Source organism: Aristolochia californica, unplaced genomic scaffold (assembly GCF_029961685.1).
Source record: "Aristolochia californica isolate CCGP_79_NKW_82.1479 unplaced genomic scaffold, dmAriCali1.0.hap1 SCAF_9, whole genome shotgun sequence".
Classification (NCBI taxonomy): Eukaryota; Viridiplantae; Streptophyta; class Magnoliopsida; order Piperales; family Aristolochiaceae; genus Aristolochia; species Aristolochia californica.
The window spans coordinates 27,097,588-27,121,337 of NW_027182290.1; the positions used below are offsets into that span (position 1 = coordinate 27,097,588).

The window sequence follows — 23,750 nt, forward strand, 5'->3', positions numbered from 1 at the left end:
TGTAAGTTTCGTAGGGAAATTTGAATAAGTGAATCGAACTCCAAGATTTGGAAAGATCGTGGGAGTGGATTAGCAGTTTAACTTTAAACTGTGAACCACCATAAAAACCCATGTGTCCTTTTAGTGATTGAGCTGATTTATTCATTTCCACACTTTGCATTGATATCAAAATTGTGTGTCACAATTTATATGGATTTGAGCACTGTTTAAAAAGAATTTCAAATTGACCAAAGAATTTCATAGATACCTACAATCCCAATTCCTTTCAACCCTATAGCATATACTGTTGTTAGTTCTATTTATACTCCAATAAGTAACCCAGACATATGTACCATCAGTCCTTTTAAATCCTTTTGAATAGCACATTCGTTTTTAATTTCTCTTTACACTCAAGTAAATAATGCAAAATTTCAAGACAATTCTATGACAAGGTTAAGAAATAAGAAAATAATAATCATATAGAGTGTAGTTAATCGGCCCACACCTCATATTTTTTGACATGGGAAAACCTGTCTCTGCGAAAGAAAGTTGCACAACCATCAATTGTATGAGCATTTCCACTGTAAACCTGTACATCATGAAATGACTTTAGCAAACCTTTATAGCATGAAATAACTTTAGCTTTGAGACATGAAACAAAAATAACTGAGGAAGCCAGAAGTTCAAAGAATATACACAACCTCAGCAGTCTTTTTCTTGTAGAGAGCTTGATAACCATGTTTATCCAATTCAGGAGCTAAAAATTCTTCAAAGTGATCATTTTGAATCTGAATGGATGCACAATTACCTATTTTAGTTTGAAAATGCAATATGAAATAAGGAAAAAAATCGGCATTCTCAAACAAATCACAAAGTCTAGATTCCAGTTCGAATAGTTCAACCAATGAACACACACCCATACTAATATGTAAAGCCTTGAAGCATGTACAGATGTCCTATACATAAGTCCAAATTAGGGGCTCACAGTTGGTGAACAATAACCTAAAAATATAATTCCGAACATTGTGATGCTCTATTAGTTTCAGCTACTAAGATATGACAAACTACTCCAGCATTCTATATCAAAAAATATGCACTTCTATCTTAACCATTTAGAAGGTTGTTGATAGCGTTAAGCACAAATTGCAATCCTGCATCTCTTTTTTTTTTTTTTGAAATAATGCTGATTTTTATTAAGACAAAAGCTCAAAAGAGCAAAACAAAAGAGCAATCATGTACCTCTTGAAAACAAAGAATGTCGGCATGATACCCAACAATTTCTCTCAATAAATTCTGTCTACGGTAAGGCCATGAAAGAGCCCAAGATGGACAGTAACTGTATAATTCACTTGATGCATAAGCATCAGATAGAATATTGTATGAGAGCACACTGAAGGTCCCTGATGAAGCAGCCCGACCATCTGAATCCAAATGCCCTATCAAATCAACTCCATTTACTGGAATCATACGCCTTGGAGTGGGAGAGGGCGCCGGAATAACTCGGGATGTAAAAATCGTGTTTGGGGTTCCCACGGGAATTCGTGTTTCAGCATCCACTGCCACACACTCAAACTTTAAAACATGACCAATATCATCAGCAGTAGGAGTATATGTTTTAGACCGGCCAACTTCAAACCAGGTTTCACCACTGCTGCTCCTCTCAGTAACTGCTGTTGGATACAAAGGAGTAGCAGAGCCATTATTCAAACTCGGGCTCTGCCCTACAGCTGGAACAGAACTAGAATTTAGACTTCCAGATCCAGAACTCCCAAAACGGCCAAATAACTCTTCTTCCTCAGCCCCATTTTCATTTACAGCACTGGCAGCACGATCATGTAGAACCCTGTGATGCTGCCATGCATCTGAGAAACATCTAGGAGAGCAGTGATAACTCTTGGCAACCGGTATTTTGGCCTTTACACATCCTAGACACTGTAAGGTTGCTTGTTCAGATGGGTGTACACTGCATACAGCAACTTTTCTGTCACTTTGAATACGGTACCTACAACAAAAAGTAAAAGGAGAAATAGGTGTGAATGAGGAAACAAGTTTTTGCACTTACAGATTGAGAAGATTGGTGTAGAAGAAGTAAACAAAGGAGTGGTATATGCATGCCAGACATGTACAAAAATAGAATGAACAACGGGATCTACCAAAGAGGTAGACACATCCAGTTATCCTGAAAAGAGAGTCCATTAACAAGTGAAGCATTTGGTCCTGTATTGTATACTTGCAATCACTCAATTTTTACCTTTCTAAAACCCAATACTCACATCAATACACCCACAAAGCACACACAAGTTCAACTGGAAGTGAGACTTTCTACTCGCACATAGTTTCTAGACTCTGGGTTGCTCTCATTCTCCAGCAATGAGAAATAAATGAAGACAGTTGAAAACCAAAATAAAAAAAAAAAAAAAAACCAACTTCATCCAATTAAACAAGCATACCCAACAAATGCACAAGCTAATGCAAAATCAAATACTCCACTAATCTGGAACCTAACTTCAACTGAACCAAGTGCATGTTTGTTACAGCAGCCCGAAATCATAAATTAGAAATCTTCCAGTCTGAATAAAACAAAAGAAGAATGGTAAACGGAAGGCAAAATGAAAAAGGAAACCAGAGGCGGGAAAAGAAGGCAGGTAAATTAATGATGATGAACTGAAAAGATGAAGAGACAAAGAGATGCCTAAGAGAGAACCAACATTTAACAACATAACAATAACACCATTTGACTTAAAAATATAAAGAGCATGTATTTGCTATTACTTTTATTATTATGACAGTTTGTCAAGTTGCTAGCACACATCTGCATCATATTGGATATTATATTTAAAAATATAGAGGAGAGTTTGTATGGTAATTCATATATATTTTCTATCTAACATAAACAAAGTTAAAGACGCCTAATATGCCACTAACATCAGCTGATCTTCACATTGTGTTTGATTTTTTTATTTTATTTGAGGAAGGTAATATTTCATTTCAAAGCGAAAAGGTGAGAGAAACAAAACATACAATGACTACTAGATCCAAATAGCTTATCTAAACAGTTACTACATAAGTATTTTTGATAGCTCAAATTTCTTAATGGAGTCAAACAGTAAGCGCATTCATTTTTCTGTTTCTATTAATTCATCATCATCTTCTTAAAATCATCAATAGTATCATCAACATCATCCTCACCCTCACCACATCAACATCAATATCATTATCATCATCATCACCATCACCATCACCATCACCATCACCATCACCCTCATCCCATCAACATCATCATCATCATCATCACCCTCACCGCCAACCTCACCTCACCCTCATTATCATCACAAACAACAACAAACACATCTCATGCTTGTCATCATCACCAATGACAATGAAAACAACAAAAAAATATCATTGTCATCATCATCATTTTCATAATTAATGGTTTATAGCAATTGAGTGGATCTTTTTCTTTCATTCCAATCTATCATCTCCTACTCCATCAAGTTTTTTTTCAACAGTCCTACTCCATCAAGTTGATCTTATGCAAGTATTTCCACAGCACTTTCATCCATGTCATTATGTAATTAATAAATGCTAGATTACGTATACAGTGCATTATAAAAAATATATGATGACACAATTTAGAAAGTAATAAATTGAGAAAGCCATCAAACCCACACATTTTGAAGCTAATGTTATTCTTCCCCCCGTTATTAACCCAAACACCAAATTTTTTATTACATTAACATTTGGTGAATGCATGGAAAACATCTTTTTTTTTTTTATGAAAATGAGAAATTTATTGAAAGAAGAGGAAGCTACAATTACAACAAAGGAGGTACGCCCTCAACAATGAGAGATTGAAGAGACCTGCCTCAATTAACTAAAGAATCAGCCAAAGAATCAGCCAAAGAGTTGGCTAATTGAAATTCATGAGACCAAGAACAAAAAATAGAAGATACAATGTCCATAATCGAGTGGTAGATTGTCCAATTGATGCCAAGGAGGTTCAGTGGCTGTGGAGCACCAGCGGCTCACATTCTTAGAGTCTCCTTCAATGATGAGAGGGCCACTAAGGTGAGAGGTGTAGAGCTGGAGACAATGGAAAAGGGCAGCTAGCTCCGCTTCAGTAGCATCAACGAGGCCAAGGGGGCCAGCAAAGGAGAGAAGGGTGGTTCCTTGAGAGTCTCTGAATGCTCCTTCGCCACCCCCAGCAATGCCCGGACAGCCTTAAGCACATCCATCAAAATTTTATGAGCCCAAGAGGGGGAGGAAGCCAGGCATGGTTGGGAGGCACACAAGAGGGCACTGAAAGACCGGCAATAGTGCTCCAGTTGTGGCACAAAGAGGTACCCTTGAATGTGGCGAATTCACTCCTGGTATGGAGCCAAGTCGCAATTTGACAATGAGAGAAATGCGAAGCTCAGTGGCAGATTTAGATTTGTGCGCAAAGATTCTCTGGTTCCGCTCCTTCCATAGGGCCCAAGGAATATGGACGAGACATGAAGAGAGAAGGATTCATCCAAGTTTTGGAAGACGAGTCCCCAAATTGGAGTGGCACATGGAGGTGATGTTGTTCAGTATGCAGATGCTGAGGTTGATCTCATTTAGGAAGCTGGACTAGATGCAGCAAGCGTATCGGCAGTGAAGTAAGAGATGAGAGTTGGTTTTGCTTTCAGAGCCGCATAGGGGCCACAATAGGGAGGTATGTTGATTGCCCCGTCGTCTTAAGATATCGGTAGTGAGAATGTTGTTCCTAATGGCACACCAAAAATAGAATTTGAGTTTTGGAGGTGTCGAGAGGGACCAAGTAGAGCTGGAGGGATGTGGGCGTTCAGCATAGGACCAACCTCCTAGCAGCCATGGAAAACATCTTTAAGCAATTATTAAAGCACAAGCAAGAGAACCAACAACATCAAGGATGGAGTCCCATTACAATATGAGATCGAAAGGAGACCCCATCCCTAGCAAGAAATCAGCCAAGGAATTGGCTGAGCGAGGCACATGAGCCCAATTACATGGAAAAAGAGAGGAAATTCTTGGATATCAAAAAAAGTGCTCCAATGATGCCAAGGAGGATCAGGAGAAAGAAAGAGCACCAAGTGATCACCACTTCAGAGACCCTCAATAAAAAGGGGGCCCAACATATGATCCCAATATAAAGTGAGTCCTTGCAAGATGGACATGAGCTCCACCAAAGGTGGAGTAAAAAATCCCTAGAGGTTCGATGTAGGAGAGGAGCATGACACCATTAGAATTGTGAATGGTCCCACCGATTCCCGATGGCCCCGGGTTGCCAAAGGAGCTCCCATTGAAATTAAGCTTGATGAAGCCCGTAGGAGGAGGTTTCCAATCATACGTAGGCCAGCATGTGTCCAAGGCAGACATCTGGGCAATGCACCGCCAGTTGTTGTAGAGGGGGATGTTGCCAAGATGGTTGAACTCTTTTGTGGTGTGGATCCAGGTAGAGACCTGGCCAATTATGCTAGTGGCAACTTCATCAACACTAGCAAATTTAAGGTAAAAGTGGCAGCTTTCCTTCCATAGTCCGGAAGGGATGTCACCAAGACAAGCCGAGATAAGATCTTTGCCAAGGCAAGGGAGAGAGATCTGGAGGAGTTGACGACAAGTGCCAAAGCAGCACGGTGATGCCCAAGATTTGATGTCCAATTGGTAAGATGAAAATAAGTTGAGGCCATAAAAAATTTACTACTACGGCATGCCTCCAGATGAGTTTGTCATCCAAGTCGCTTCAAATAGTAATTGAGCCAAGGTTAGATAGGAGAGAACAAATTTCTCCAATTTCAGCTTTGTTGAGGCCACGCCTAATGTTGAGATTCCAGCTAGAGCCTACCACCCAAGAGTCTGCCACAGAAACATCCGGGTTGCAACAGAGACTAAGCAATGAAGGGTACAAGTCCATGAGCAAACCATCACCTCTCCACCAATTGCTCCAAAAGTGGACCATCCTACCATTCCCAACAAAATCTTGGACGACCACTTCAAAAGTAGGTAGAAGAAGAAAAATAGAGTGACATATAGAAGAGAGTCGATGGCACACGCCCCCTCGAATCCACCATTGGGTTCTCAAGTTAAGTCTAGCAACAACCATAGGCCTCCAAATTGCATGCTAGGAGGTGTTGAATTTCCAAAGCCACGTGATGAGGAGGGCTGAGTTGATGGTCTTGGTGGAACAGATGCCTGTTGCACCAAGAGCCTTTGGTTGACATACTTCCTTCCAACTAACAAGATGGTACTTAAAAACCACCATCAACTCCACTCCAAAGAAATCTTCTTTTGATGTGATCGATGTGGTGGCAAATGGACATCAGACAGGGGAAGAAGGAGAAATAATAGTTTGGAACCCAATTATGCAAGAGTTGAGAAGAGTAAGCTAGCTTACTTTGGATAGTATTCTTCCCCACCAAGTGGCAAGTATATGCTCCAATTTCTCAACTAGAGGAGCCCACAAGCTTTTGTGTAGCCTACAATCGAAGAGGGGGAGCCCTAGGTATGCGGTCAGCAGGGTGGTCGTGATGCTGCCAAGGATCAGCCATGGATTGAAGAACCTCAAGGGATACATGGAAACCCATAATGGTGGTTTTACTCCAATTGGTCTTATGCCCAAATGTGATCTCAAATAGCCCAAGGAGGGACCTTGAACCGTCTAACCTGATCAAAGATGTCGTCTCCAAACCAAAGTGTGTCATAGCAAACTAGAGGATGGAGACGTCATATTCCTGATTTTCGTCAACCAAGGAGAGCCAGCCAACAGTCCTGGAAGAGCAAACATGGGAGGAAAGACTCCGCCACGAGGTTGAAGAATAGTGATGAGAGCGGGTCGCCTTGACGTATACCTCTAGTGCCTCGAAAATAGCCACAAACAGTACCGTTTAAGCGAACAAAGGAGGAGGCAAAGGAGATGCAACTCACGCCTGCCCAAGCCAATCAGCTCAAGGCTATCATCCAGTAATTGCCAATTGACCAATCAAAAGCCTTCTCAAAGATCGAGTTTGATGATTATTTTAGGCTTCAATGAGCGCTCGAAGTGATCCACAAGTTCTTGAACAACCATAAATGGATCAGACTTTGATAAATGCACTTTGCCCATGGTGGATTATGGTAGAGAGGACTACTTTGAGACAACGATCAAGGATCCAAGGTGATGATTTTGTATGGGCTAGAAACAAGGTTGATGGGCCAGAAGTCAAGGGAGTTCTTAACTGCAGATTTTTTGGGAACAAGGGCAATGAAAGATGCTCCCATTGCCCGATTCTCTCCAAGAAATAGATCAAGCTTTGAGAGGATGGGAGGAGGTCGCCCATTGGACCACGTGAATAATTTGCCTGAGGTATTGACTTCACCCAGCTCACATCCTCAGATGAAATCAGTAAAACCGCGCATAGAGGAGGAGATCTCTTATTACAACTCTGAATGGCGTTGAAGTCCCCTTCGAGTAGTCGGGGATGATTCCATAGCTAATTAAGGGAGGAGATATCGTCCCAAAACGCTTGTCTCTCCTGATATTGAGTGGGGCCATAACTCCCACGAGAAACCAAGTATTTCTAGAGCACCGATTGCAAAGGGTGAGGCCGAGGGAAAAGGACCCAAGGTGTGTGGTGAGGACATCCACCATATTTGAATCTCAAAGAATTAGGATGCCATAGGAGTGGCCCATCGTGTTCTAAGCAGTCCTTTTGAGGGAGGAGCAATTCCAAAGCTCACAAGCAATTGAGTTAGACATAGATTGAACCTTAGTCTTCTGAAAGATAATGATGGAGGATTTGTTCGAGCTAAGGAGGCTCTCGATTGTGGCTCTCTTCCATTGGGAACTAACTCCTCGGACTCTCCAAGAGAAAATAACCATTGCTTCTTGGGCTTGTCTTTGGTGGCTCTTGATTCCGCGACCTCGCCAGGTAGAGGGCCATTGTAAACAACCCCCAAGAGTGTCGCCAGGTCCATCATTTGGCGCCAAGAGTCGTCAACGTATTTGTGATGCTCAGACTGGAGTTCAACAACGAGCATATAAACCTTTCATCAGATGGCAGGAAGAGGATCCGACCAGACGTGGAGTCAACTTGGAGGTGATTGGAAGTGCTAGACTCCCCATGTAGAATTTGCCTTGGCACTACTTCTTTCCTCCAATAGGTAGCAAGGAGAGGAGGGGAGGCATTTTCGGGATAGACAAAATGAGTGGTTGTTCAAGTGGTTTTGTTGGGGGTCTGGGTTTTGATGGGGGTGCCGAATTTAGGATCAGAAGGAGGGTCAAAAGGAGAGTCAAGAAGGTGGCTGGGGTTTGGAGGCGAGAGAGGGAGGTCGTCTATGCTTGACATGGCAAGCTAGGGAATGCTATGATCAAGAGTTTTACCATTTTCGGTATTACAAAGGGGAGTAAAGAGTGAAAAGTCATTGATTGCAGGCCTATAGAGGGTGTGCCACATGTCTAAAGAGATATTGACCGGGGCGGTGAGTGAGGGAGTCTGAAACAGTGTTGGGAGATTGGTTACACAGACGGTTCTTGAGTAGCATGTGAAAAGGCCGTTGGATGGGCAGCTAACTGTTGGGAGTTCGAGTAGGGTGGGTGTCAGCTATCAAGCTGACAATGTGGAGGGTTTGAATCCCAATTAATGCCTGACGAGTCGTCACATTGGGGATTGGGGAGGTCGACATAAGCAGTGGGAGGAAGCTGAGCTTGCGATGTTCGAGGCAGGTTTGGGAGACTGGCAGTGGCTGACAAGGGGGTTAGCAGGTTGTGTGGCATGCTTCAGGGATTGTAAGTCATATCACTTGTAGAGATAATCAATTTGCTTGAAGTCTGGACCTCACATTGCTCAATCCTTCAAGAATGCTGATTCCAACTTAATGACAACAATGAGGATGATGATAACAATGATAATGAAATGATGATAGAATAATTAAAGATGTTCTTTTTCAAAAATAAAAAATAAAGAAGTTCAGAAAATAATAAGGAAAATGACAACTTAATCTCACATATTTGCAACCATATACTTTTTTCTGGTATATGGATTAAATCCTCCTCTTTCATATCAATTACATTCTCTACTTTATGAAGGAAAAAAATTCAGTTGAAGTGAAAGTAACTTTGTCATCTCTAAGGGGGGGTTAGTGCCCCAAAGTGGATTCTTGAAGATCAAGTCATGTCCAACATGAAGATCATGTCATGTCATGTACATGAAGATCAGGTAAGAATTTGTGTTAGTGTTGACGACTTCATGTGCACTGGAAAACAGTTTCCAGTGTTAGTGCCCCAACATGAGAAAAACATAAAAAACAAGAGAATTTCTAAACTTTTACAGTGCACTTAATTACAACATAATCCTTAAACCCCAAATTAGGTAAAACAACCATTATTACTACACGAATAATTTAAGAGAAAAAAATGATCTAATCATAACTTTAACACACTATATATTTGTACATAATATATTTTATGTATTATTAATTATTAATATATTATCACAAAATTTAAAACTATTGGTTTAATTAACTATAGCAATCGGATAATTATGCCAAAAATAATTTATCAAATATTTATTTTAACAATATTTTAATTATGACTATTAAATCACTATTTTAATATAGTAACTGTAAAATAAATATATTAAATAAATAAATTAAATAAATAAAAATAATTAATTATAAATAAAAATAATTAAACCATCGTCGTCTTCCTCAGCTACGAGCCAAAGGGCAACGACGATGGCGACGGCGACGGCGACTACCAGCGACGACGGCAGGCAACGACGATGGCGACGGGGACGGGCTAGTAGGCAACGGCGACGGCCGGCGACGGAACGAGAGAGGGCTGCGGCAACACCGAGAGAGGGCTGCGGGAACGAGAGACGGTTGCGGAACGAAAGAGGGCTCCGGCAACACCGAGAGAAGGCTCCGGAACGAGAGAGGGTTGCGGCAACACCGAGAGAGGGCTGTGGAAATGAAACGGCAGAGAGGGTGTGCGGCATAGAGCCCCCCGAGAGACAGCCCCGCTCGCCGAGAGAGAGCCTGCGCGAGAGTCATGTAGATGATTCTCAAAATCGGGCGGAAAGCACTTTCCGCCCGTTACTCTTGAGACATGAACTCGTGATTCATGTATATTCATGTACATGACATGAATTTCGGCGCCCCCTAACGACATCAGGACATGAACTGCGTAATGCGCATAAAGATCATGTCCTGAGTCATGTGCACTAACCCCCCTAAGTGTAATTGTCAGTAAAGTTGAAAAGTAAGCAAATAATTGAGAGAACCTGTGTAAAAACTTCATCATCTAGAAAAAAATAACAAAAAAGCTACAGAATGGTGGAGCTCCAAAGAGGATGGCCTTCCTAAGATCACCATAAGCTGATCATATATACAGTTTATGTATATAAATCAAAGAGAATGAGAAACAGAGAGTGAGAACGAGAGAGCGAGAGAGAGCTTTCAGGCATTCATTTTTTCTTTGCAGTTGAGACGATTATGTTAATAAATGTTTCATCCAAAAGCTCTAGTAGTTATCCTTTCTTTTCTTCGAGGAAGATGGCCCGCCATGGGAAAACATTGACCTCGACCCCCTTTGGCGCCATCCGTCACTCCCCCTCCGCAACGGTCCCCATCTCTGCCCCACCTCTCTGTGTGGGACCAGCTTCAGACATTGGAACTGCCCGAATCGAACCACTGTGGCAGTAGCAGCACCACCAAGTGGAACAACACGGCCCAATTGAAGAGGAATCCAGAACACAACGACAAGCAAAGGAACTTAGCTGGCAAACGGTAATCAGCCACTCATCGAGGAGAAGGATTAGGGTTGAGGACCCCGTGGCCCTCAACTTTCAAAACGGAAACACCTTCGTCTCCCTTCAACAAACCAAGGAAGAAATGGAGAAGCAAATCCGAATCCTATCTCGATTCGGAGCAAACACGTCTTTCATCTCCATTCCTATAGCAGCTGCAGATGCTTTCGTCCTGGACAAGGTCTTGGTCGACATGACAGGAAGAGGCTCGGGAAGATCTCTCCTCACTGGAGATTTGAAGTTTCAAATCCACACGCAGTACCACGGTAGGAAACTTGAGTGCTCCATCTAGCAGCGGTGAGGGTAAATGATCATGGGTATGTTATTTCTTCCCCAAAGCCCCCACCTCCAACCTGGGATGGAAAAAATTCTGCCTCTCGCTCCTTCAAATCTTACAAAAAAAAACCCAGCAAGAACCACCAACGCCTCGCGACAAGAAAAAGCCGACCCTTCACCCCCCCATCATCTCCCTCCAGAAAAAAAAAACACACCTCAACCGCCACTCATTCCCCTCCACAAACCCAAGAATCAAACCCCACACTTCTGCCTCTACCCACACCACAAATTAGCCACCACGAGAGTCATACCTCCTTGACACTCCCGGACCAAGCCCTAATCAAAGGAACTAAGCGTCTATCCACGGCAGCAATAATCTCTGTCAACCCCGGCCACAACTCAACCAAGTAAATCGGAGACTGGATTTGAAGTAAAACTGAAGCTCTCAAACTACAGGCCATCACCCACATTCAAGGGAACAAATGGCTCATTGTTTTCGGATCTAAGGAAGATTGAAGTGTTCTACAAAGTATCTGGAGCAAAATGGACTCCCCAGTTCTGCACATGGAAAACTGGGCTCTCGACCTCACAATCACTGACCACTGGGTGACTGTTCGGGGCATCCCCGCGGAGCTCCTGCGTCGAAATACTAATACACCCCGACAACCCAAAATAAAAGTTTCAAACCACAAAGAAATAAATCACGAACCTTCGCTTCTGAAATTGAAATAAATCACCACCTCGCACAGACGACACCTTGTGATACCGCTGAAATACATCCACGTACAGAAAACCAAAACGTGTGAATACAATAGAAATGGCAAAACGGAAACTCTGAAATCAAACTCACGATCAAACTCCAACCAAATCAACAAGTAACCACTGGTATTCAAGAGACCAGTACTCTCCCCTGAGCTACGCTCTGAATACAAATCAACGCCTTCCTCTCCCTTCCTTTCCCCCCTAAATTCCTCCCGAAATCACGTAATATTAATCAATTCCCAAAATGCCCCTGACCCATTAATCTCCCTCTAATTATTCTTTTGTTTACTCCTTCTGGAGTAGGTAATACTAATTTGGGGTCTATCACATACCCTGGAATGTCTGGCGAGCTCGTTTGGGCCTAAGACCTACTGATAAATCTCCTCCGGGAAAGACTCTTCCTCTAACCTAAATCTCCAGTAAGTGGATCTCACCTAATTCAACTTTTTTCTAGAGTTCGAGGAGATGGTCACTCTCCACTCCAAGTTTCTTGACTTGCAAGCTCTTGCACTGAGTCAAACTCGATCTAGATTAGCTCCGAAAAATGAGTCAATATGGGACCAAGCCAACACTGAGTTAAGGCCGGAATGAGTCAATGCAGACTCAACCCAATAACAACCAGTCCCTCGGAATTCCCCCAGGTTATCCTCCCAAAAAAAACTTCAAAATTTTAAATCCAACATTGTAATCCTTACTGAAACTAAGCTACAAAATTTTGATTTATTTGTTGCTTGGAGTCTCTGGTATAACTCGGACCCTAAATGGGCAACGATAGATGCGGTTGGTCACTCCGATGGCATTCTTTTCATTTGGAACCCCAACTCAATTGAGTCATCTCCACAAATTCCGGCCTCTTCTCTCTTTGTATCCAGTTTCGTGATAGGACACTAGGTCCTCGCGGGTATATACGGTCCAACACGTCACGGCGACCGAGCCGATTTCTAGGATGATTACTCCAACAAGTCCAATATTGGGATGTGCCCTGGCTGCTCGCCAAGGGTTTCAATGCCACCCTCCGATGCTCCGAAACCCCCCCCCCCCCCCCCCCCCCACCCTATCCATGTTAGACCGACAAATATTGATTGGCTCCATCTCTTCCCCCAACAGTTCGGGTCAAGTCGTCAACAAAGTTGGCTCTAACCACTGGCCAATCCAAATCAACACTCACCCCCCCAAATTGGGGACACTTCTCCTTTCCGCTTCGAAAACTCGTGCCCCCTTCATGATTCTTTTGCTCCCCAACTGAAAGACTGGTGGCAAGATCTTAACCACCACCTAAATCCAAGATGGTCCTTCCCTCTCAAGCTCAAGCCTTAAAGAGTAAGATTTGTACATGGGCTCAAAGCCTCCGTGTTGCTATTGCAACTGGGAAAGATTCTATCTGGCGGCGCATCTCTAAGCTTGATCTCCTCAAAGAGCAAAGGCCACTTTCGTCCCCTAAACTTATTCTCCGAAATCATTTAAATTGTGATCTTACAAATCTCCTAAAGAATAAAACCACTCACTGGAAACAGCAGGCTAGATTCCACTGGCTGACCAATGGGGATGGAAATACAAAATTCTTCCATGCCATTGCCTCAACCCGTCGGAGAGCTAATCGTATTTCCTCTATTCACAATGAAGACGAGGAGATCACGAATAGCATCTCCATTGCTAATGCTCTTGTGAAGTTTTTCTCAGATCTATATACAGAGGAGTCTTTCAACCGTCTTGTTCTTCATCAGCTCAAGTTTAAACGTATCTCTGCCTTAGAAGCTGAAGTTCTGGAGCGCCCTTTCTCTCCTGAGGAAATTGATGCGGCTACTTATTATGGTCATGGGGTTAAGTACTTGGTTTTCCGCTACCTACCAGGCCGGTCTTTTGGGTAGTATTGGCTAGGTGCTTAACATTTGGTATCAGAACAGGTGCTACGTCGCGAGTTCGAATCCCGGCGAGAGTCCTGCGTGGAGGGGGCGACCTAGCATAAACTAGAGTGGGTCGTCGTGTGAGTGGGCCGCCGCTAGTGTGGGCCGCCGTGGACGTCGGCTCATGAAGGTGGGTGTGATGTTATGGTCCTGGGGTTAAATATTTGGCTTTCCGCTACCTATCAGGCCGGTCTTTTGGGTAGTATTGGCTAGGTGCTTAACACTGCTCTTGGCTTGCCTAAGGACCGAGCCCCGGGCCCAGACGGGTTCAATGGTGAATTTTATCACAACTCTTGGGGGACAATTAGATATAATGTCCATGCTTTTGTTAATAACTTCCACCAAGTTGGCATCACCCATAATCCATTGGGGCTTCCTTCATTGCCCTAATCCCAAAAAAAGCCAACTCAGCCCTCCCCCAAGATTTCAGACCCATCAGTCTTACCACTAGCGCATACAAAATCTTAGCATGTATTCTTTCCAATCGACTAAGAGTCGTCTTCCCCCGTGTTATTAATCAAAGTGCCTTTATCCGAGGCCACAATATCCTACAATCAGCAATGCCAGCCCACAAATTACTTGACTCCTTCAAAAAATCAAGTCAACCAAAAGTTGTTCTCAAACTCGATTTCGAAAAAGCTTTTGACCAGGTTAATTGGAAGTCGATGGACCACCTTTTTAGTGAAATGAGTTCCGGCACCCGATGGAGATTCTGGATGAGAGATTGCATTTCCACTGCATCTAATTTTGTTCTTGTCAACAGTAGGACCTTTGGGTACTTCAATGGAACTAGGGGAATCAAACAGGGAGACCCTTTGTCACCTTTCATCTTCACCATTATTGGCGAACACTTGTCGGCCATGGTTTGACTAGCTAAAAGATCAGGATGGCTCAGCCTCATATCCCCAGATCCTACTCGGGACATCACCCTCCTACAATATGCGGATGACACCATCTTCTTCTGTGAAGGCTCTTTGAAACAAATTCATCATATTAAAGCCTTGCTCAATCTATTTGAAAATCTCATCCGGTCAGAAAGTCACTTATTTGGGCCTTCCCTTAGCCTCTGGATTACCCTCCAAGTGCTTCTGACACCCTATTATTGAACGACTGGAGGGCCGCTTGGCGTCATGGAAAGGAAAATTCCTCTCTAAAGTTGGTAAGTTCGTTCTCATAAAATTTTGCTTTCATGGAGTCCCTGGTTATTTTTTGTCTATGTTCCGGTGCCCCACCTCTCTTAGAGACAGAATTGATCACATCAAAAGAAGATATCTTTGGGAAGGACCAAATGGTGAGAAAAAGTATCACTTAGTAAAATGGGATTTGTACGCAAGCCAAAATTCCTTGGCGGACTGGGTATCCGAGACACTGCCACTACAAATTCCGCTCTTCTCCTTAAATGGATCTGGATATTCAATCTTGTCCCTGATCTAATTTGGAGAATCGTAGTTGCTGCCAAAGCCAACAAGCTTTTAGGTTGGTGGACCGAGGACGGAAGATACTACCGTTTGTCGCCAGCCTAGAAAAAAATAGCCTTGCTACTCCCAGATTTCAAGAACGCTGCTAAGTGCTACGTTGCCAATGGGACCTCCACAAAATTTTGGTCTGATTGGTAGACTAGCCAATCCAGCCTCAACATTAGCTATGAATCTATCTCTATCCTGGCTAGAAATATTGATGCCTCTATCTCAGATCCCTGGTTTGAAACAGAGGGCTGAAATTTGAACCTTAAAAGAGACCTCTCGGATTCTGAAGCCATTCTGGCATCTAATCTCCTTTCGAGCATCTCCACAACCAAACCCAGATTTCATCTTGACACTCTAATCTGGACACCTTGTACAAAAGGTACTTTCTCAACTGCTTCAGTAGGGGTGGCATCGAACCGAACCGGTTCGCGAGCGACTCGAGTTCGGCTTAGTTCCAGCTCGGTTCGATTCGATTTATCTAGATCTCAAACCGAGTTCGAGATCCAGATAAAGCTCATTTGAGTTAACGAGTCAAGCTCAACCGAACCATGGTTCGGTTCAAAAGCTCACAAGCCGGCTCGAACTTGACGAGGGCCAAGCGCAGAAAGAGGATTTTCATTTCCCGGAAATCGAAACCGGGGGGAGTCGGAATTCCTGATTCGGCAGCGAAGATTGAGCAAAAATGGGGAAGTCAACTTCAATCTACTCCATTAGGTAAGTTTTGGTTTTTTATTCGATTTCATCTTCTTATTCTTCGTTTTCCACTTCGATCTTCCTCCGAACAGGAGTGACGGACACCTTCATTTCCATGTTTAAAACTAGATCAGGGGCATTTTATGCGATTTTGAAGTTCCGGAATTCAGAGCAGTAGTTGAGGAAACGTAATGCGTTGATGTGAGCTTGAATCTCGTGGTGTTTATTTTAAGAATTTTCTTTCCTGCTATCGATAATCTTTTTTCTTTTTTCTTTTTCTGATGATCAGTCCCTTGATATGCAGCTAAATTTGGATTTCTATTTACACATTTCGCCATTTCATTGAAACCGCTTGTTTTTTAGAGATTTATCTGTTTTTTTTTTTTCCTTTGTTGGAGATGTTCCCCGCGCTATAAATTATTTGCATTGTTCCTCTTTGCCAGAAGCTATGAAGGCATATCAAGCCTCTGGTAACTGGAAAAGTGTTTTTTCTGTTCCTGGACTAGACCTTGAGGGGAAAGAAGTTTTACAACTTGCAAATGAGATTTGTGAAGAGCTTAAAGCCCTTGGCAAGCCAACGGAGGCTGCAAGAGTTGCTCTTGAGTATTGTGGAGATGTCACTGGTGTAGTAGGGTAATTTGTGACTGCAAGAAAATGGGAAGAAACATTAAGGGTTGGGCTTCTGCATGGAAAAAAATTTGATCTATGAAGTGAAGGCTGCATCATTAGAATGTATGAGTACTCTAGTATCTGAATTTGAGGAAGGTAAAGAGAAAGTAGGGAAGTATTTAGCCCGTTATTTAGCTGTTCGTCAGAGAAGGTTACTCCTGAAGGCAAAGCTTGAATTGGAAGAGAGATCTTTAAATGACATTGACGATGATAATGCTTCAGAAACAAGCAGCAATTTCAGTGGAATGAGTGCATACACCACAGGGTATGTTTTTTGAAGCCTTATAGTAAACAATTCTAAATGTGAAAAAGGATAACTGACAAGAGCATGGGTTTTTTTATCTTGTCTGCATATTGTTTGATCAGAATTACTCTTTACTTGTCTTGCACCCACCCAAATCCAAAATGAATTGGCCAAGACATAAGATGTCTTACCTAGACAGGACAACCTGTAATGGATCCTCTTTTCTTGCAGCTAGGCTAAAAGTGTGACCTTCATAATTTTTAGTCATCAAAGTTTGTCAAATAGGAGAACTCAAACATTCTCTTGAAAATAAAGCTCAATGGTTGATGTTTGCTGCATCAAAAGATTGACAAACCCAAAGATGTTGCAAACAGTTAAAATAATTATGAAGGGCTATTTGTGGATTGGACCTTGGGCTTTATAGCGACATGGGTTTTTTAGTTAGGAGGGAGGAACTCTTACCAGGGGAAAAGGGTGTAGTGTGTGTGTAATCAACTTTTGAAAAAAAAATAAAAAATTGAAGGGCTATTTCAAAGTCCAGTGATTCACAAACTGTTTAATAAAACTATGAAAATTTTGATGGCACAACTTTATCTTATACAGTTTTATGTTCAGCACATCATCAAGCTAATTTCTCCTCTGACTGCTCCGACACTAACCCTCTGAATTCTTGTGAGCTGTACATTTTGGAGCAACCTATTGACAGTATTGTGTTCTGTTAAAGCTCTAACTGAAATTAATACCAGTCATAAACTGGACTATAAAAGGATAGGGAGCTTCTGTCAGCTCAAGTACTCTCAGCAAGACAAGGGATCGGAGACAACAGCGGAAGAAGGGAGGCAAAATCCGAGCTGGCAGGTACTAAGTTTTTTACATGATTTGTGATGCTTCTCCCCTTCACTTTCTTTTTTTCTCTTTTATTTTGTATTGATCAGGTTTTCTTTTCCTTTATACATTGATGCAGCTCTGGCGAGGAGATGGATCTGATAGATCACTTGAAGGGTATGGCCTTCGCTAGTGGAGTAAAGTGTGAGCTTGAATCCTTAAGACATGTCCTCGTAATGCTTGGCAAGGAGGAAAGTGCAAGGAAGCTACAACTTGCAGGGCACAGCTTCCAAGTTTCTCAATTAGCGGCAGTTAAACTAGCTGAAGACACGATGTCCAATGAAATGATAGATGGAAACACCCATAATTTGAGAAATTACATTAAAAAAGTGAACTCCGAATTACCTAAGCATGAGGCTTTCTCTTGGCAGTCTAAAGCGTCTTCCCCCTTGAGAGGTATGCTTGCTTAAACCAAGTCTTTCCATATCTAAAGAGTGTCTTAGCTAATATGCATGCATGGTGATCTTTAGTTGGATGTTTGTCCCTATTGTTGCACTTTATGTGAGTTGTTTGCTTATTGCAGCCTCCTCCACTAATCGATTTTTTTGTTTATAAAATTAAATTATGTTCTTAGGATGCCATTGATGGTTCTTGGTTTTTGGCATGTAAGGATGAGATGCTCCTGTTACTATTTGAGTAGTTAAGGCCATTGTTAACGTTAATGTGGTATCTCTTTTGGTGCTTTGAGCCACCATTTTACCTAGTCTTTCACCTTTGGAGGAACAGACAACAGCTTGTTTGGAACAAACCTCGGGGCCTGTTTTGTTTTATTACTTTTTCTTCCATCATAGTTGAGAGAATTTCGTCAAAGCCATAGATCCAAAATTTTGCAAGTTACATCGCAGAGGATTTTATCCTGTACATTTTATCCTGTACAACTAAAATTGGGGAAACATTTGTTAGTGAAGTTGGATTTCGGTCAATAAGTGGCCACCGAATATGAGTTTGGGTGGTTACTTGCTAGAATATTTTGTAGAGTTACGAGCATCAACCCTTGTATTACTTTTATATACAATTTATTTGACATGTATTTTACGCAAAGTTTTAAATATATGTGGAAGCTCGAACTCGGCTCAAACTCGAGCTTGAGCTCGATTAAAATTATTGGGCTCGAGCTCGATAACAATTTTAGGCTCGAGGCTGGGCTCGGCTCGAGCTCAAGTTCAAATTATTTAAATCAAACTCAGCTCGAACATAGGCAGGTTCAGGCTCAGCTTGGCTCGATGCCACCCCTATGCTTCAGCCTACAATTTCCTCAGTAACCCCACCTCAAATCAGCCAAACCACCCAACGGCCTCCGCCTGGAACCTCTTTACCCCACCTCACGCAAAATTCTTTATTTGGAGCGCCTGTAGAAATAAAATCCTCACATCAAACTCCTTAATCCAGCGGGGAATTACCATGCCCGATCATTATTGCCCTTTTTGCCAAAATGCCCCAGAAACGGCCAATCACGTACATTTATCCTACCACTATGCCCATTCTGTTTGGACCAACCTTTTAAATAAAATTGGGTTCCAATACTGCACTGCACAAAACCTCCCATCCACTATCCTTTCGATCACTGGTGCTAGTCACCCTTGGAAAAATTCTTCTCTCATGCTGCATTGGGCACATTATATGGGGATTATGGAAAGAAAGAAATAGGAGAAAATTCGAATTTAAATCTTCCCCCATTGAAATCTTGTCTGATAACATTACGGGCCAAGTTTCTATCTGGCTCCTGACCCGAAAAGAATTCAGAAACCTCAGTAGCTCTAATATTGGAGGAAATTGCAGCTGGTTGTTGGGCTGTCTCAGCCTTCCTGCCCCCAATCATGGCTACCTGGGCCCCTCCCCCAACGGGCTTTTCAAGCTAAACTTTGATGGAAACGATCTTGACTGCCCCGGTCCTACAGGTTATGGAGGAGTCATTTACGATGCAAACAGTTATCTCCTTTCTCCTTTGCGGGCGGCCCTCTTGGTATCTTCGACTCCACAACTGCAGAACTCTCTGAATTGCTAAATGAAATCAAAGTATTCACTAGCCAGTTCATGGAACCCTTTTGCATCGAAGGAGATTCAAAGATTGTCATTGACTGGTGTGCAAAGTCTATCAAACCTCCTTGGCGCCATTGGGATATGTATTAAGAAATTTGTAATTTAATTTCTTCTTTAAATTGTAATTGGAAGCATATTCCTTGCTCAGCCAATCATTTGGCAAACATTTAGACTAAGACGGGTATTTCACTCCAACACCTTGTTGTGAAGGAAGGCCCTCCTAGCTAGGTTTGTTTGTACTCCTCACTCTTTTTTTATAGTTTATACACCTCGTTTCAAAAAAAAAAAATTATCCTTTCTTTTAGGCACTTTTGGTGACACCCGTTTTAACCACAGCACTTGCACCTTTTCATTGTAGATCAATCAATAATCTTAGAAGATCACATACTAAAGACAAAGTTACAAGAAAAGTCATGGCTGTGTGACTTGGGTTTTTAGCTCAATGGTCACATGGCAGGGGTTTCAAGTGTGAAGTCTTGGGCTCAAGTCTTACTAGGGGATCCAGGTGTGGTGTGTGAGTGTAATCAACATTCAAGACAAAAAAAAAGAGAGAAAGAAAAGAAAGTCATGGTTTAATCAAATTGCTCAAAGCCTGACACATCAGAAAAGTACTCGCCTGTTACGGAAATTCACAAGAATGCAGAAAACACCAATGAAATAATAAAAAGAAACAATAGAAAAGACAATAACCAAAAAAGACACCTCTATCCATATGAATTTACACAAAGAACATAGACACCATTTTGAGACAGTTTTAGATTTTGGAAACTTTCGTCTTGCAACTGTCAGCCCTAAACATGACTGAGGGTGAAGTAACAGAGCACTCTGTAATCAATATGAGAATGAATTAGCAACAGTATTTTCACTGAAAAGAACAAATGGCAGTAAATACATAATCGTTACATCCAATATAACTTTAATAGTTGCTCACTTTTAGGGGGAAGTTGACAAGTATATCACACAACAAAAGGTATTTCACGAATCACTCACATACGAAGTGAAGCTCTTTAGGAAACTATAATAATTTTTTAGATGAACAATAAGATGAATCTGGTTGTGTATAAAAGAAAGAAAATATAGAAATAGGAGCCTGGTTTAGAGTATTATAGAAATACCTTTAGGAAACTATAATAATTTTTTAGATTCACAATAAGATAAGGCTGGTTGTGTATAAAAAAAGAAAGAAAATATAAATAAATAGGAGCAACATCTACAATTGGTTTTGAGTATCCCTGGCCACCAGTAGGCCCTTCCATGCCCATGAAGTAAATATTGTGCAAAATAAAGTTCGAAACCCAATTTTTTTGGCAATGGTTAAGGAAAACCTCATAGCAGTAGGTATACTGCCACACCAACAGTAACCATAAATTATTGAACGAACACCAACGCTGCTTGGGTCTGATGCAACATCTACAATTGGTTGTGAACTACGGCTTCAAACTTTCCCTGGCTGCACCATTCATGATATTATATTATGATCGACTTTATACTTTTTTCTTTACTTCCCCTGTCATCTCAAGTTTATTGTTTTCATAAAATTACCAGGCCTCCCTGGATCCAGTCCATGGCTAAACCTTACAACATAAAGAATGTCTATGGAAAATTCCAGTAGTTTAAAGGCCACCAGTATTATAACTAACTGTACTCCTCATCTAAGTGGTTCTCCCAGAAAAAATAACAAATGAAGATAATTTTGAATATAGATTACTGGGCCCTTGCTTAGTGAGACTTGCTAATCTCATTTTCATAGTTGTAAGTATCTTTCAAGAGCAACGTCAAGACAACTAACCATAAAAGGAACAAAACAAGAGCATGCGGCAGATAACATTCAAGTCCAAGCAAATAATGCCACCACATGAACCTCTTTGACAAGTCCACTAGGTAATCAGTAGCAACATAGCATTTTTTTTAACTGTCTCCACGCGTATCAATTTTCAGAAAGTACATAAAGTTTATAAACTCAATGCTGTTTTTCCAACTCAAGCTTTGGTCAACAACAAAATTTTGCAGACCTAGTTTGACGTCCTCACAGAAACAACGCAGCAATTCCATCAAGACCTCTACCAGAGGTAACAATTATCACCCAAAAGAAATAAAAAGTATGTGAACTAGTAGAAAAATAAGTTTGATGAAGAAAATAAGTTAATAAATTGACTAAACTATAACTAACCATCGAAAAAGGAAAAAAACCTCATGACCGCTGAAAATTATCGATTAGAAAATAAAAAATAAAGAGATAATACAGCTAGTCATTTAGTAAAAATGAACAAAAAATAAGGAGAGAGTGGGTTAGGAATAAAATAATTCCGAAATATAACATAAAGAAGTGGAAGATAGGAAAAGCTAAATCTTTCAGCAACAAGCAAGTCAATGCGGAGCAGAACTAAAACACGAATAGCAGCGTCTGATACCAGTGACCAGAAAGAATATTTTAAAGGAAACAAAATAATAAAGATTAAAGCTCACCACTTGTATCTTAGATAGTAGCCATCGAGTGGAGCTGACTCGGGAACATCTTCGGTGGTGATGGAACTATCTGGACGCCGTAAAAGCACGTAAGGCGTAAGCTCACAGCCTACGATTGGAATGTCGGAGGGTAGATGCACCCTGAGGACGCTCAGCATGCTTTCTCAGACAACGATGTCAACCCAAATTCGTACTCGTGCTCTAATTCTAAACCAAACCAAAGCTTTTCTGAAACTTCCTTTTTCGTTCCGATGCCGATTTGGAGGCAGGAACCAGGCTGATCCGCCATCACCTTCCCTCGAAATCCGCCAGCGTTGATCAATTAAACTTAAACCTATAAAATCAAAACCTCTTTCAAGTCCACATAAACAGTTAAGGAATTCGGAAAAGGCTAACAAAATCGGCGGATTCGACTCTCGTCCTCGACGTTTGCTGAAAACCAAGATGGCTACGATTCCAACAAATAGACGAACTGGAAGTAGAGAAAAGACAGTTGGATTGGAACTTGGGGATGAGATGCGTTCGTCGAAATGGAATCAGTAAAGGAGACAGCGAGTAATTTTAAAAAAAATAATAAAGTAAGAAAATAAGCGATTGCTAGGGTTTTACAGGAAGAGAGAGAAGGAACGGGACTGGGAGCTCAACGAAAACAGAAAAGAAATAAGTAAGCCTGATAGGGAAGATAAAAATGCTTTCTTCGTACCCTCCTACTCGAAGACTTGTCATTAGCTTTCCGCGGGCCTCCTTTTCTGAGGGTGGGTAAAACTTAAAAAGGCCTAATCTTATATGATTACACGCTGTTTTTGTCATAGAACAGTATGTACGTATGTATACGTACACGTATATTTTAGAGGTGAATCCCGGCGGCTCTCCCATGAGATCTACAACTAAAGCGGAGAACAAACGAGTCTCAACTGAACAAATAATCCAGGGATTAAGCTCTCTTTTTATAAAAATGAGAAATACTTACTTATTGTAATTAGAGTACATAAATTTCTATTTATAATAGAGTCAAATAACAATTAAATTATCTTTGTCCCAATTACATCCAAACTCCAATACTTAAAATAAGTCCTAACATAATTAAATAACCCAAAATAAATAAAAGACTAACGTAACTAAATCACCTTTAAACTGAAACTCTTAAGTAAGACTTACTTTCATAATAATTGTAGTTTTGTTAGACTTCTCATGTCAACCTCACGTGATCATGGTGGATCCCACTAGCTTGTATGATCATGGTGGGTCCATATCTTATAGACTTTGGCCCATCTTCTAACACTCTTGGATATGTGGGTTTAGGCCTATTTTCCAATAACTACGTTGCATTATAATTTTCAAATGAGAAGACTCATAATTTATGGGTGTGATGAATTGAGCATAAGAAAATATAATATAATATAATATAATAAAAGGAGATAAAGAGTTTTTACATGGTTCAAAGTTAACTAGTCTAGGGGGATGGAAAAACGGAATGAATGAAATCAGCCCCTCTAGTTCCAAACTTACTCATTTATCAAAGATTTATAGACCAAACCATATTTATCAAAGAACAACTTATAGCTTTCTATATTTTTCTGAA

General features: G+C 41.3%; 1 protein-coding gene across 1 annotated transcript in view; it reads right to left on the minus strand.

The window, feature by feature from the left end:
* Positions 1-22,878, minus strand: part of LOC137941458 (carbon catabolite repressor protein 4 homolog 1-like) — a 36,627-nt gene extending 13,749 nt beyond the window's left edge. The window contains exons 1-4 of the mRNA XM_068786888.1: positions 22,169-22,878; positions 1,219-1,981; positions 681-767; positions 485-568 (exon numbers count right to left, since the gene is read on the minus strand). Coding sequence (XP_068642989.1) covers positions 485-568; positions 681-767; positions 1,219-1,981; positions 22,169-22,326 — 1,092 coding nt within the window. The 5' untranslated portion in view covers positions 22,327-22,878. The remainder of the gene's footprint in view (positions 1-484; positions 569-680; positions 768-1,218; positions 1,982-22,168) is intronic.
* Between the last annotated feature and the right edge of the window lie 872 nt (positions 22,879-23,750).